Below are 13,931 nucleotides of genomic sequence, written 5' to 3'. Positions count from 1 at the left end.
TTAAATATTATGATTATTATTGTCAACATTCTCAAGAGTAGTCTAAGAAAGTAAGTACAAGTTGAATACAGCTTATTTGAAATGGGAAACAGAAGTATTTTGATTTTGGAATATCTTTAAAGACTTTACCAATTGAGCATCCTTAATCCAAAAACCTGAACTTACAGAAATTCACAAATATCAGAAAATGTTTGAAAAAGTTTCAGATCTTGGAGCACTTCAGAGATCAGATTAGAGATGTTCAACTCATAGTACTATAATATGATGAAACGGAGAGATTAAATCATTTCCATGTGAAAAAGCTACTATATTTTAGAACCAGAATTTGTACCCATGTCTGTCTAATATTCTGAAGTATTAACCACAGCACTACAATCCCCTTTTGCATTTGTTGGGCACCTGCTATATATTTGGCTTATGAATTTATATAAAAGGCATATAAACTCTATCCTAAAATACTTATAGTTTAATAGAGGAAAAGATGGATACACTAAAAACAAGTGTGAATATAGTATCTAGAGTACCATAGGGGTTATTTTGTAAATGCTATCAAGGAATAGTTTGTGAAAAAAATGTGTTTAGATTTGATTATTTTAAGAACACAATAGTGCCAGGTGCGGTGGCGCATGCCTGTAATCCCAGTGGGGCTTGGGAGGTTGAGGCAGGAGGGTTACAAGTCAAAGCCAGCCTCAGCAATGGTGAGGCCCTAAGCAACTCAGTGAGAGCTTGTCTCTAAAAAAAAAAAAATAATAATAAAAATAAATAAATAAATAAATAAATAAAAATGTACAAGAGGATCATACACTAGAGAGACTGGGTTGGAAACTACTGCAGTAGTATGGGAAAGAAAAAGCAAGAGCCAGAACAAAAATTTATGGCAATAAATAGTTGAGATAATGATGTACTGTATGAAATATTTAACAGGTGGAACTGACCCAACTTCATGATCTATGTATATATATTTTTGGAGAATAAGAGGGAAAACGTAGTTTAGAATGACTAGCAGGCTTCTAGCATAAGTAGTCTAGGTGAACAGTGATGAAATCTATCCTCTGTGGTAAGGCTTAAAGAAGGAACATAAGTTTGAGGTAATAAGGAAGATGATGGGCTTTGTTTTAGATCTTTTGGTTTTAGATGCTACTCTGTGACTTCCAATTAGGCAATCTATCCATTCAAAAACTTTAATTACCACAAATAAGCCAGTAACGAATTTTATACTTTAAGTCCATACCTCACTTCTGACCTATAGACACACATATCCAATTTCTTATTTCACATCTCCTCTGGAAGACACAGAGACCTCAAGTATCTACACAAATCTGTTTCTCCTCCTCCACTCCTTTCCATTGTGGCAACAGTATCACATCTCTTCTAGTCAGCTATTCAACTGAACCTTGCTAACCATTCTTGACAATTTATCAACTTCTCTCTAACATACCCAATCCAGCAGCAGGCCTGTACTTGTGCTTGCTAAACAACTTGAATATGTCCACTTTCTTCTGCCTCTACTTCTTGCAAGGCCTACTATCCCATCTTTTGTCTCTCCTCTGTGTTTCTTAATCTGTATCATCATGTAAACTCCTACCCTTAAACAATCCATCTTCAACAATGGAGAAAGTTCTTTACAAAAAAATGCATGCCACTGTCACCTCACTATGACACCTCTGACTGATAGCTTTCATGTTTTTCACTGTTGCCAAAGTCTTCAATCATTTTGCATGTACATTAAACACAGTTGAATCCCTTTATTCACAGGTCTCACATCTGAGGATTCAACCAAATGCAGATTACAAAACTTTGTGCCTGTACTGAAAATGTACAGATTTTTATTCATCATTTTCTTCTAAATACTGAATAACAACTATTCACATACAGTTTACATTACTTTAGGTATTATAAATAATGTAGAGATCATTTAAAGTTATGAAGGATTAGTTGCAGGGCATATGAAACTAGTATTCCATTTTATGTGAGTTGGATGTCCATGCATCTTGGTATCCATGTGAGATTTGGAAACCAATTCCCCATGGATGCCAAGGGCCGACTATATTGTTTGTAAGACATATGCAATCATGCTCCTTGTCTACTTTCTCAAGCCTCATCTTCTGAACTTCCCCCTAACACAAATACAACACACATCTGCAATCTATATACGTAGCAGCAACAGCTTCTCTTAGTTCCCTCACAATTCAGGACCTCCTATCATTTCTGTCTGGAATGTAAATCAGTTACTTATACTCTTTTGTCCAACTTTTTCTCTTGCTCAAGGACTAAGAGTATTCCTTTTTTTTTTTTTTAGTGTTTACATTTTTTTATTGGTTGTTCAAAACATTACAAAGCTCATGACATATCATCTTCCATACATTTGATTGAAGTGGGTTATGAACTCCCATTTTTTACCCCAAATACAAGTTGCAGAATCACATCGGTTACACATCCACATTTATACATAATACCAGATTAATTACTGTTGTATTCTGCTACCTTTCCTGTCCCCTACTATCCCCCCTCCCCTTCCCTCTCATTTTCCCTCTCTACCCCATCTGCTGTTGTTTAATTCTCTCCCTTGTTTTTTTTTTCCCCTTTCCCCTCACAAACTCTTATATGTAATTTTGTGTAACAATGAGGGTCTCCTTCCATTTCCATACAGTTTCCCTTCTCTCCCCCTTTCTCCCACCCCACTCGTCTCTGTTTAATGTTAGTCTTTTCCTCATGCTCTTCCGTGTTCTGATCTTAGTTGCTCTCTTTATATCAAAGAAGACATTTGGCATTTGTTTTTTAAGGATTGGCTAGCTTCCCTTAGCATTATCTGCTCTAATGCCATCCATTTCCCTGCAAAATCCACGATTTTGTCATTTTTTAGTGCTGCGTAATACTCCATTGTGTATAATTGCCAGTTTTTTAATCCATTCATCTATTGAAGGGCATCTAGGTTGATTCGAAAGTCTAGCTATTGTGAATTGTGCTGCTATGATCATTGATGTGGCACTATCCCTATAGTATGCTCTTTTAAGGTCCTCAGGGAATAGGCCGAGAAGGGCGATAGCTGGGTCAAATGGTGGTTCCATTCCCAGCTTTCCTAGGAATCTCCATACTGCTTTCCATATTGGCAATGGACAAGTGTACCTTTTCCCCCACATCCTCGCCAGCACTTATTGTTACTTGACTTCATAATGGCTGCCAATCTTACTGGAGTGAGATGGTATCTTAGGGTGGTTTTGATTTGCATTTCTCTGACTGCTAGAGATGGTGAGCATTTTTTCATATACTTATTGATTGTATGTCCTCCTCTGAGAAGTGTCTGTTCAGGTCCTTGGCCCATTTGTTGATTGGGTTATTTGTTTTCTTATTGTCTAATTTTTTGAGTTCTTTGTATATTCTGGATATTAGGGCTCTATCTCAAGTGTGAGGAGTAAAAATTTGTTCCCAGGATGTAGGTTCCCTGTTTACCTCTTATTGTTTCTCTTGCTGAGAAAAAACTTTTTAGTTTAAGTAAGTCCCATTCGTTTATTCTTGTATATAACTCTTGGGCTATGGGCGTCCTATAAGGAATTTGGAGCCCGACCCCACAATATGTAGATCGGAGCCAACTTTTTCTTCTATTAGGCGCAGAGTCTCTAATTTGATATCTGGCTCCTTGATCCATTTTGAATTAACTTTTGTGCATGGCGAGAGAAGGGTTCAGCTTCATCTTATTGCATATGGATTTCCAGTTTTCCCAGCACCATTTGTTGAAGATGCTATCCTATCTCCATTGCATGCTTTTAGCGCCTTTATCAAATATAAGAAAGTTGTAATTTTGTGGATTGGTCTCTGTGTCCTCTATTCTGTACCATTGGTCCACCTGCCTGTTTTGGTACCAGTACCATGCTGTTTTTGTTACTATTGCTCTGTAATATAGTTTGAAATCTGGTATCGCTATACCGCCTGATTCACACTTCCTGCTTAGAATTGTTTTTGCTATTCTGGGTCTTTTGTTTTTCCATATGAATTTCATGATAGCTTTGTCTATTTCTACAAGAAATGCTGTTGGGATTTTGATTGGCATTGCATTAAACCTGTAGAGAACTTTGAGTAATATTGCCATTTTGATGATGTTGGTTCTGCCTATCCATGAACAGGGTACATTTTTCCAACTTCTAAGATCATCTTCTATCTCTCTAAGAGTATTCCTTATCCTTAGCTCTTAGAGTGTTTCTTTCATCCAACGTATTGCACATTTGGTAGGGCTCTACCAATGAAATCATATCCATCAATTTTAAGAATTCTTTATGCTATTTTTCTTTATTTTTGTGAATTTATTTTGCTGCCTTTGCTTTTTTTTATTCTTTCAGAATCTTTTGGCTCAGTCTCCATTATTTACCTTTTATTTAAATTGACAAGAATTGTAAGTTTATGGTATACAATGTTTTGATATATGTATATATTATGTAATAGCCAATTAATATATGCATCTCTTGAATAATTATCATTTGTTTTGGTAGTGAGAGGGACTTAAAATTTTTTTGATTTTTCAAGTACACATTATTGATATCCATTATAGTTACATAATGTATAACAGATTTTTTTTTTTTAATTTAAGCTTTGAACTCACTATTCTCCTGCCTCAGCCTTCCAAGCGGCTGAGATTACAGGCATGCACCACCATTTCCGGCATAATGTATAACAAATTTCTTACACTTATTCCTCTGGTCTAACTGAAATTTAATTTCCTTTGACCAGCCTCTGTAACCCACCATTTTACTCTCTGTTCCTGCGAGTTCCACTGTTTCAGATTGCATGTATAAGTTCATGGGATATTTGTCTTTCTGTGCCTGGTTAATTGTATTTAACACAATTCCTAACTTACCTTTCTTTCATCATCATATATAGAATGAATTCCCAAAATATCCCAAATATTAGCCTGAGGAAATTCATTTTGTAGAATGCTCTTCACATTATCCACAGTGAGTATATTTTGATCCTTTGCTTTCTGGTACATCTGTGGAAAAAAAATAATTTTTATTTTTATAGTAATTGGTTTTCTTTACAAAGATTTGTAAAATACTTTTAAACGACTTACTTTAGAAATGGTTTATTTACATTCCTGATTGCTTTTCAGCAAATATCTTGACTAAATTTTCTTTGTACTTTAACTCTTCTCCCAGTCTCAAACATTCTAAACACACATGCAGAATGCATGCTGGTACTTCTATTTTTTTTCCTCATTTCTCTCTTTAATAAGTAGTTATAGATCCTTTACTATGACTCAGGTGCTCTTCTAGGCATGAAGAAAGAGGACCAACTTTCTCCAGGAGAGAAGACAAATCTAAGTGGATAATTAAGCCTGAAATGTAAATATGAACTCTGAGCTCATTAAGGATGGTTGGTCCCATTGCTTTGGGCCTGTGGTGAGGTAGTATATCATGGCAGGAGCATATGGCTAAGAAAATCACCTCACAGCAGCCAGGAAGTGAAGAAATATTGGAAGGGGCTGGATTTCCAATATTCCCTTCAAAGGTATGCCTGCAATGACCTAAAACCTCTCTATACCCAGACTTTTAGGCCCACATTCTGGGGACAAAACCTTGATACACATGGACTTTAGGGGACATCCCAGATCCAAATCACTGCATAGTATATTTACCATAATTCTGTATCACATTTTGGTAATTACCATATATTTTAATTATAATTTTAGTATTTTTTTTCTTTTTTTAATTTTAGTCTTAATAGTTTTCCTCACTCTTGATACTAAAAGCAATTTGCTCAAGATTTTTATGATATAATTTATGTATTTTCTTTCCTAAAAAATATTCTTAGTTATAGATGGACACAATACTTTTATTTTTTATTTAATTTTATTTTTATGTGATGCTGAGGATTGGACCCAGTGCCTCACTAGACAAGACTCTACCACTGAGCTATAAACCCCACCCCTCATGTATTTTCTTAAAAGTCGCATTCTATTAAAATTATTCTAAGTTAGAGAAGTTAAATCATCTTAAGTACATATTCTCAGAAGATTGGCTCAACATGATTTCTCTATGGAATATTGAGAAACCAAAATTCTGATGTCACCAACATAGAAAACAAATTTGTTTTAGTTGTCATCGAATCATTATTTATTTATTTAAATATTTTTTATAATAGATGGACACAATACCTTTATTTTATTTTTATGTGGTGCTGAGGATCGAACCCAGTGCCTCACACATGCGAGGCAAGAACTCTACCACTGAGCCATGGCCCCAGTCAATAACAGAGAAAAAGATTCTCACCTGTCAGTTTAGCCTGTATATATTCCTTCCTCATTTATTTCTCTCTTCTTCCTCCTACTTAAATATAACATATAGGTTGTACCACCCATTTAATCATGCTCTCTTAGGCAGCTATATTGAACCTACAGTTTCAAGTGTAATTTGGTTTTCCAAAAGATGATAATATTTTGCTTAACATGATAGTAGACGACTTAAAAGGCAAGAGATAGTCAAACATACCATCACCTGCAAATTAATGTCCAGTATAAAAAGCTTACAGAATAGATATTTAATCCTGGTAATTAAGATTACATAGTTAAGTATAATTTATACATGTCTTCAGGATTCTCAATTTTGAATATCATAGGGATCCTTTTATAATAAAATAGTTGGATCTTAATAAAAGATCTAAGTCAATTCAACTAAGTTGCTTACTAACTCTTAGTCCATAAGTTAGTAAAACTAATAAAGATATAAAACTGACACATACATCACGGCAGCATCTTATGAACTGTACTACAAAATAATTGACATGTAGATTGTTTCTATGCCTAGGATGACAAAGTAATGAGGTATTTAGTGATTTCTCTGGGAGCTGCAGAAGTGGAGTAGGAAATGTATACACTTTGAAAATTTCTATTTGAAGATGAGCCATCACCTATTAAAATACTGGTTGATAAGCTAATGCCCAATGAATATAAAAGTTAATACAAGTTATTTTTAAGCTATAATTTGACTGTTCTTAATAACAATGCTCAATACATTTATTTTTCCATGAGCTGCAATAGTTTCAAGACTTCAATGATGAAACAATCTTCTATTATGCTATTCTTTCCTGATGAGGCTCTTACTCCTGATGAGGCTCTTACCAATTTTTGACTTTCCTTATACAATCTCTCTGGCAGACACAGTATCAATCTTCCCTTTTTCACACAATTTGCTGTCACTAAGTGATTTCTTCCTCCTCAGAAATTCTCAAACTATCAATATACTTTATCATATGGAATATTTATCATTGCAATAATCTTCATATTAATTATTTTATTCAGAAACTAGTTCAATAATTCCCCAAATAATCATTTTTATTATGTTTTCCTCTAAGCATATATACAGCTTTTTTTTGGGGGGGTATCAGGGATTGAACTTGGGGGCACTCGACCACTGAGCCATATCCCCAGCCCTATTTTGTATTTTATTTAGAGACAGGGTCTCACTGAGTTGCTTAAGGCCTCACCACTGCTGAGGGTGGCTTTGAACTCACGATCCTCCTGTGTCAGCATCTTGAGCTGCTGGGATTACAGGTGTGCCTCACCATGCCTGGCTACATACAACTTTTAATGGCTAGGTAAGCTTAAAAAAATTAATATATTTTGGCAGAGCCTCAGTTGCCTAATTCATGAAGTTGGGACAATATTATGTACTTAATAGGGAGTTACAGGAATTAAATTTATCATCGTATTTTCAGTTTTCACGAATTTGAAGTGTTCTAATAATGTAAGAAAATTATACATTCTGAAGAATTTTTATCTAGTGCATAAACTCACATGTACTATGGAAGCAAATGCTTCTGATAAACCTCTTTCTCCTGCAATATAGTTGAAAGCTCTCCAAAGAGCAACTCCAGCATCATTTGTTCCGTCAACTTTATCATCTGTATTAAGAATGAACACAAAGCCAATTCTGGGAAAAGAAGATGAATAAGCAATGTCACAACTACCTTTGAACTAAAATAAACTACTATTTAAAAGTACTGGGCTACAACCTCTAAATGGAGGAAATGCATTAGTAGATAAGGGAAAAAGGAAAATTATTTGAAGGTCTGATTGTCATGTCTACCACCAAAATTCCCACAGCTACTGAATTCCTGCAAAATGTTAGATACTCTCTGATGGTGACATCAAATGACATTTTTTTCTGGCAAAAAAAAAACAAAGGCAAATGAATTCAATACAATTGCATAGAGCTGGGCCCTTCTATAAATTTTCAGAATGACCAGATTATTTTCTTGGGAAGGTAACAAGGTATACGAGATTATTAGGCAGCTTTGATTACAAGAGTCTATTGTAAAGGTATACCACACTTCACAACAAAGCCATGCTGTGCCAGGCATGGGAGCTACCTGATGTTCTGAATTCCACATTAATATTCTGTGTAACATATTGTAAACATCACTGGATATCCTTCAGCTGACAGTCTAATAACATAAATTTACAATTACCGAAGAGGAATTTTATTATAATAGAAAAGTTCAGCAACTTTTATAAAATCCGAGGTATATTCTTGAGCCGGATCAATAAACAGAACCTATAAGGAAGAAATTACATAATCACCATTTTAACATTTTTGAATTTCCACAAATTTCAAATTAAGTGTAATTTTTGCAGCTTACAGTATGAAATTATAGTTGTTAAAGAAATTCCTAGCAATTCTAAAGAATTTTGAGGAATATATAAGAATTTCACCATTTATAAAAGATTTTTAAAGCTTCCAAATATGATTATGAATGGAATTTAATATGATGAGATTACTCATCTTTTTTGGAAGCACAACATATAGTTTTTATATGAAGTGAGATACCTTATTGCCAACATCCACAGATTTTTCTGAGAAATTATTTTTTTAAACGAATTAGATATTAAATTTCTACAAAAAATAGCATTAACATATCTTCTTGCTCAGGATTCTTACAGGAAATAAGATAATCACTTCCGATATGAAAAACAAAGGGTAGAGCCTTGGGTGTTTTTTTTCCCCACCTTTCAAAGTTCCAATAAGGATGAACCTATATGCACAGTTGAAGACATAGTATTTATGCATTTTTCTCTGAAATACACTAACCTTTAATCATTAGTTCTTCATAATATAGAAGAAAAATTCTATTATAAATCCCTTTGAGCAAATGTAACAATTTTTGTACCATAAAATTCCATGAGGACTAAATAAGAGGCAGATTGTGTGACATTACTAGCTTTGGATACCAAGTCAGCCATGGCACCTGAAGCTGGTTGCATCAGGCCAATACTTCCACAACTGAGATGCCTATATACTAACAGAAGGGTAATTCAAAAAGAATGTTTTATAAGCTGTATATAACTATCAAAATGTAAAACTCACCAAATTATGAAAATTACGCCTTATAGAAGGTATAGTTCCAGGGAATACTGGCTTCAGAAGCTCCCGGCAACTTGTAGGCCATGTAACATATAAACCATCATTTTCTAAATCATTAATCCACTAGAAAAGAATCCAGAAGTCTATAAAAGCTATATTAACATTTAAATCATTTCAAAGTCAGTTTTACCATATCAAATGACAAGTAAAAACACAGATTTCCTATATTTCTGATTAAATATAAAACTCCAGTTCAATATTTCCTAAATTAAGGATCACATTATATATACATAATATTTCTACATTTTTTTACATTAAACTTTCCCCTAAAAATTGATTCCTTTCACATTTTCATCTCATAAAATTATAAAAATGGACCCCATAAATTAAGTGAGATGAATATTCAATCTTAATTATCAGCAGTAATTTTCTTAAAGGGTTGGGCATAAGGAAAAGAAAATGGCTTATAGAAGTTAAGTTATAATCAACACCTTAGACTTCCAATTCCAATCGAGATGGACTTCATTTTTACCATGGAAGAGAATCCCAATGCAAATTTGATATAAATGAAAAAGCTATTGCAAATGTGGGGGGGAGGGAGCACTAGAAACTTAAAAAACTAACAGTAAAAAAGACAAACTACCACAAAAATTTAGGAAACTGTGGACAATCATTATTATTACTGAAGACAGTGGAGAGCCTGTGTTAAACTAGCTATCCTGCCTGAAGAACTATAAAAGAAAACATATCGACCATTGTTTAGGGACATGTGGTTGGGGCATCAAGCAACATTCCAAAAGCAGGAGTCATAAGAGGCAAGTTCTGCTTTCACCTCAGTTTTGTCCTGGTATGCACTCTTAAAATTGCAGCTTAGAAGCACAGAGTTCAAATACAAAGGACAGTCGCATTGGGCTGGAAAGCAGAAGTTAAAGTTAAGGCTGTCAAACTGTTGGGATCTAAAGCAAGAAAGCAGAAATCTAAGTGAGAAGACTAAAAACATCTCCACACAAAATCTTCTGAAGTCATTTGCTGACTTGTAATCTGCACTAACACCCTCCAAAAAGCCAGGAGAACAGGGAAACCAGGAGGTTGAAGCCAGAGGATTATCTGGTACTGAAAAAACAGAGGCCAGATTCAAACTAGAGTTCATGTGCTAAACACTACAGATTTTCATTTGAAATTGGGTAAGAACCAGATGATAGAAGAAAGATAAAACAAGAAGACGACAAGACATTCGGCATTTGTTTTGTTGGGATTGGCCAACTTCACTTAGCATAATCTTCTCTAATGCCATCCATTTCCCTGCAAATGCTATGATCTTATTCTTTTTATTGCTGAATAATATTCCATTGTGTATAAATGCCACATTTTTTTTAATACATTCATCTACTGAAGGGTTGGGAGAGCAAGGAAGGAAGATTACCTCTATATAGGTAACAGGGGTGGGAGGGAGAGGGAGGGAGAAGGGGAATAGCATGGATGGTGGAAGGAGACCCTCATCATTATACAAAATACATGTATGAAGATGTGAATTTGGTGTCAACATAATACAATCAGAGATATGATAAATTGTGGTATAAAGGTGTATTAGGAATTGTAATGCAAAAAATAAAAATAAGAAAAAAAAAGTGTTACCCTGATTCTTGAAGAAGTCTTGCTAACATAGGCCCTAATGTTTCCCTGGTAAATGTACTTATTAACAAAACTTTGACAAAGCTTTTAAGTTCTTCCACACCTATTTTAAATATAACATTTGAATAAATTCTTCCTAATTTAAAAAAAAATTGAAATACTTGTTTAAAAAAAAAGATAAAACAGAAGAGAAATTGCAAAGCCTAAAAACAAGCCTCACAAGAAGTAAGCGAGCATCTGATACTTGGGTTTCCAGAGAAAACCTAAATACTTTTTGCTTCTCTAGCTTTTTGCCAATTTCTTGCTCTTACCAAAAGTGGTCAAATAACCGATTTATATATATGTATATATCCACACACACACATTTTTCAAAATTTTTTGAGATGAAGTATCCCTGTGCTGCCTGGTCTAACTTTGAAGTCCTGGGGTCAAGTGATTTTCCTACCTCTGCCTCCCAAATATCTGGGACTACAGGCAAACATCACTATGCCCAGTTTGATTAACATATTTTTTAAAAGAACAGAAATAGGTAGAAAGATGGAATGTTTAATAAAACTAAAATATATTAAAGAAGAATCAAAGGGATAATTGAGAATTTAAAAATGTAACGTGTAGGCTGGGGATGGAGCACAATGGTAAACTGTATGCTTTTCAGGCACAAGGATTTAGGTTCAATTCTCAGCATCAAAAACAAATGTAGTTGGGTGCAGTGGTGTATACAAGTAATCCCAGTGGCTGGGGAGGCTGAGGCCGGAGAATCACAAGTTCAAAGCCAGCCTAAGCAACTTAGTAAGGCCTTAAGCAACTCAGTGAGACCATCTCTAAAGGGCTGGGGATGTAGCTCAGTAGTTAAACACCTCTGGGTTCAATCACTAGAACCAAAAACAAAAACAAAAAACGACACAATTTTTAAAATTATGAATTGTAGGAGTTTATTAGGAGAGATTAACTGCAGACTGGACATAGGAGAAAAAAAAGATCTAGTAAACTAGATAACAAGTCAATAGCACCTATACCAACTAAAGAACACAAAAAAAGAAATAATATATAAAACCAAGTAAGAGTAATCACAGGTGATAGTCTAATTCATCTTGGAAATTTCCTGAGAACACTGAAAACCACTTGGAATAGGCATCTTACAGACTTTCAGTACCAAATGGAGTCAATTTATACCAACTGGACCACTTCTTTGGTCTCAGGTAAATATACAGAAGGAGCAACACCAAGGAAAATCAGCTTCACAAAAGTTGCATGAAGAACTAGCAGGGGATTCCATTAGTTCTGTTGGTCATAACCCTGGCTATCATAGCCATTGAGTTCCCAACACATTGAGTAAAAGAAAGTATTGCTTATAAGTTAGAAGGTATTAGATTATCTCCTCAATGTTCAAGGACAAAAACAAATTAACACAAAATTGGTCATGGTGTTAATGCATGACTCTTTTTGGGAGAAGCAAAGAACATAAAATATCATGTTTTCCAGATTTTCTTTAGAGATCGAAATCAGGTAAGATGGCTAAGAAACTCCAAATCTTCATCCTCTAAAATTTAGCAATAAAAAATTGGCAAATATGTAGGATTAACTTCTTTCAAAAATGTGAAAATTAAACAGAAGCTTGCAGGAAACTCAAGGATGCTTATTTATGAAAAACAGCTGAATTTTGGCAAGAGTGAGATGTGTTATATAATTTACTTTATCTCCATCTCCTGCTCCCAAGTTCACTAGTAACCTTGAAAATAAGAGCTTGCATTTCCAATATTGAAACTGGAGGGAGTAAAATGAACTACATTCTGAAAGAACTGTAATTACCTTTTTTGAACTGTCCAATGACTGCCTGGAGAATCTGCTTAAAAGGCCTATCTACACCTTGCCTAACTCATGACTTTTCTAGTCTTAGAAAAGTTGCTACCCCAATTTGTGGAAAACATTTACAGGCAAATGTTTTAGTCACTACTGCCTGAGGAAGTAGAAAACAGTTGGGACAATAAGAGACCAACCAAAAAGCTAGTAAGGAAACACTGAGGACAGCTTTGGGAAATAGGACTTTGAAAAATTCTGACAATTCCTTGAAATCTTGAAGGCTACATGCATGTCCTGGAATTTGTACATACTTGGGAACAACCTGAGAAAGCCCTCTTACCTGGCTGACCTTGACACTCTATTCAGGCAAGAAGTGGGAGCTAAAGCAAATATGTAAACTCCTGGCTGAATGTTTATGTGCTACTCTCCCCTTCCTCCCACCTGCTACAGGAAGCCTCTCTGCAGAGACTGGAGGTTTTCTAGTTCCAGGAATTTAAATTAATCTCTGTCCAATTGTTAGTAGACCACTAAGTTAATATATAACAGATAAGCAGTGACTTCAATATTTCACTTTAATAATGGAAAGAACTAGAGAACACCAGCAAGGAAACAAGATTTGAATAACACTAACTGATAGGCAGTAAAAGAATATTTTAACCAACACCAGAATACATATTCTTCTCCAGTGCTCATGGAACATTTTCTGGGATAGATGATATGCTAGCACACACAGTCTTAACAAATGCAAAAGATTGAAACTGTACAGAGTAGCTCTCTGACTGCAATGAAATAAATTTAAAATCAGAAAAAGAAATTTAGAGAACTTAAAAATATGTGGAAACTAGACAATGTAATCTTAAGTAAGCAATGGGTACAAGAAAAAATAATCAGGAAAATAAGAAAACACTGAAATTTTTTAAAAACATAAAAACTTAAGGAACCTCCCCCGTAAAAAATATCTTACAAGAAAAAGATCTCAAAATAACAACTTTATACCTGAAGTAACTTGAAGAGTAAAACTAAATGCAAAAAAAGAAGAAATAATGTGGGTTAAAGACAAATGAAAGAGAAATGCAAAGGAAGCAAAGAGTTGTTCAATCATAAAACTGCAAAAGTTTAGCTAGACCAAAACAGAGAAAGAAAAGACTC

General features: G+C 34.6%; 1 protein-coding gene across 4 annotated transcripts in view; it reads right to left on the bottom strand.

Annotated features, from left to right (window-relative positions):
- UGGT2 (UDP-glucose glycoprotein glucosyltransferase 2) overlaps positions 1-13,931 on the bottom strand; it is a 175,938-nt gene that overhangs the window by 97,475 nt on the left and 64,532 nt on the right. For all 4 annotated transcript variants that reach the window (XM_081289839.1, XM_081289841.1, XM_081289838.1 and 1 more), the window contains 4 exons: positions 9,354-9,473; positions 8,458-8,543; positions 7,784-7,919; positions 4,850-4,981 (listed from right to left, as the gene is read on the bottom strand). In XM_081289839.1, coding sequence (XP_081145965.1) covers positions 4,850-4,981; positions 7,784-7,919; positions 8,458-8,543; positions 9,354-9,473 — 474 coding nt within the window. The remainder of the gene's footprint in view (positions 1-4,849; positions 4,982-7,783; positions 7,920-8,457; positions 8,544-9,353; positions 9,474-13,931) is intronic.

Source organism: Spermophilus citellus (assembly GCF_964194105.1).
Source record: "Spermophilus citellus genome assembly, chromosome: 1".
Taxonomy (NCBI): domain Eukaryota; kingdom Metazoa; phylum Chordata; class Mammalia; order Rodentia; family Sciuridae; genus Spermophilus; species Spermophilus citellus.
The sequence above is the reverse complement of the archived record's forward strand: the minus strand, read 5'-3'. Positions and strand labels throughout refer to the sequence as shown.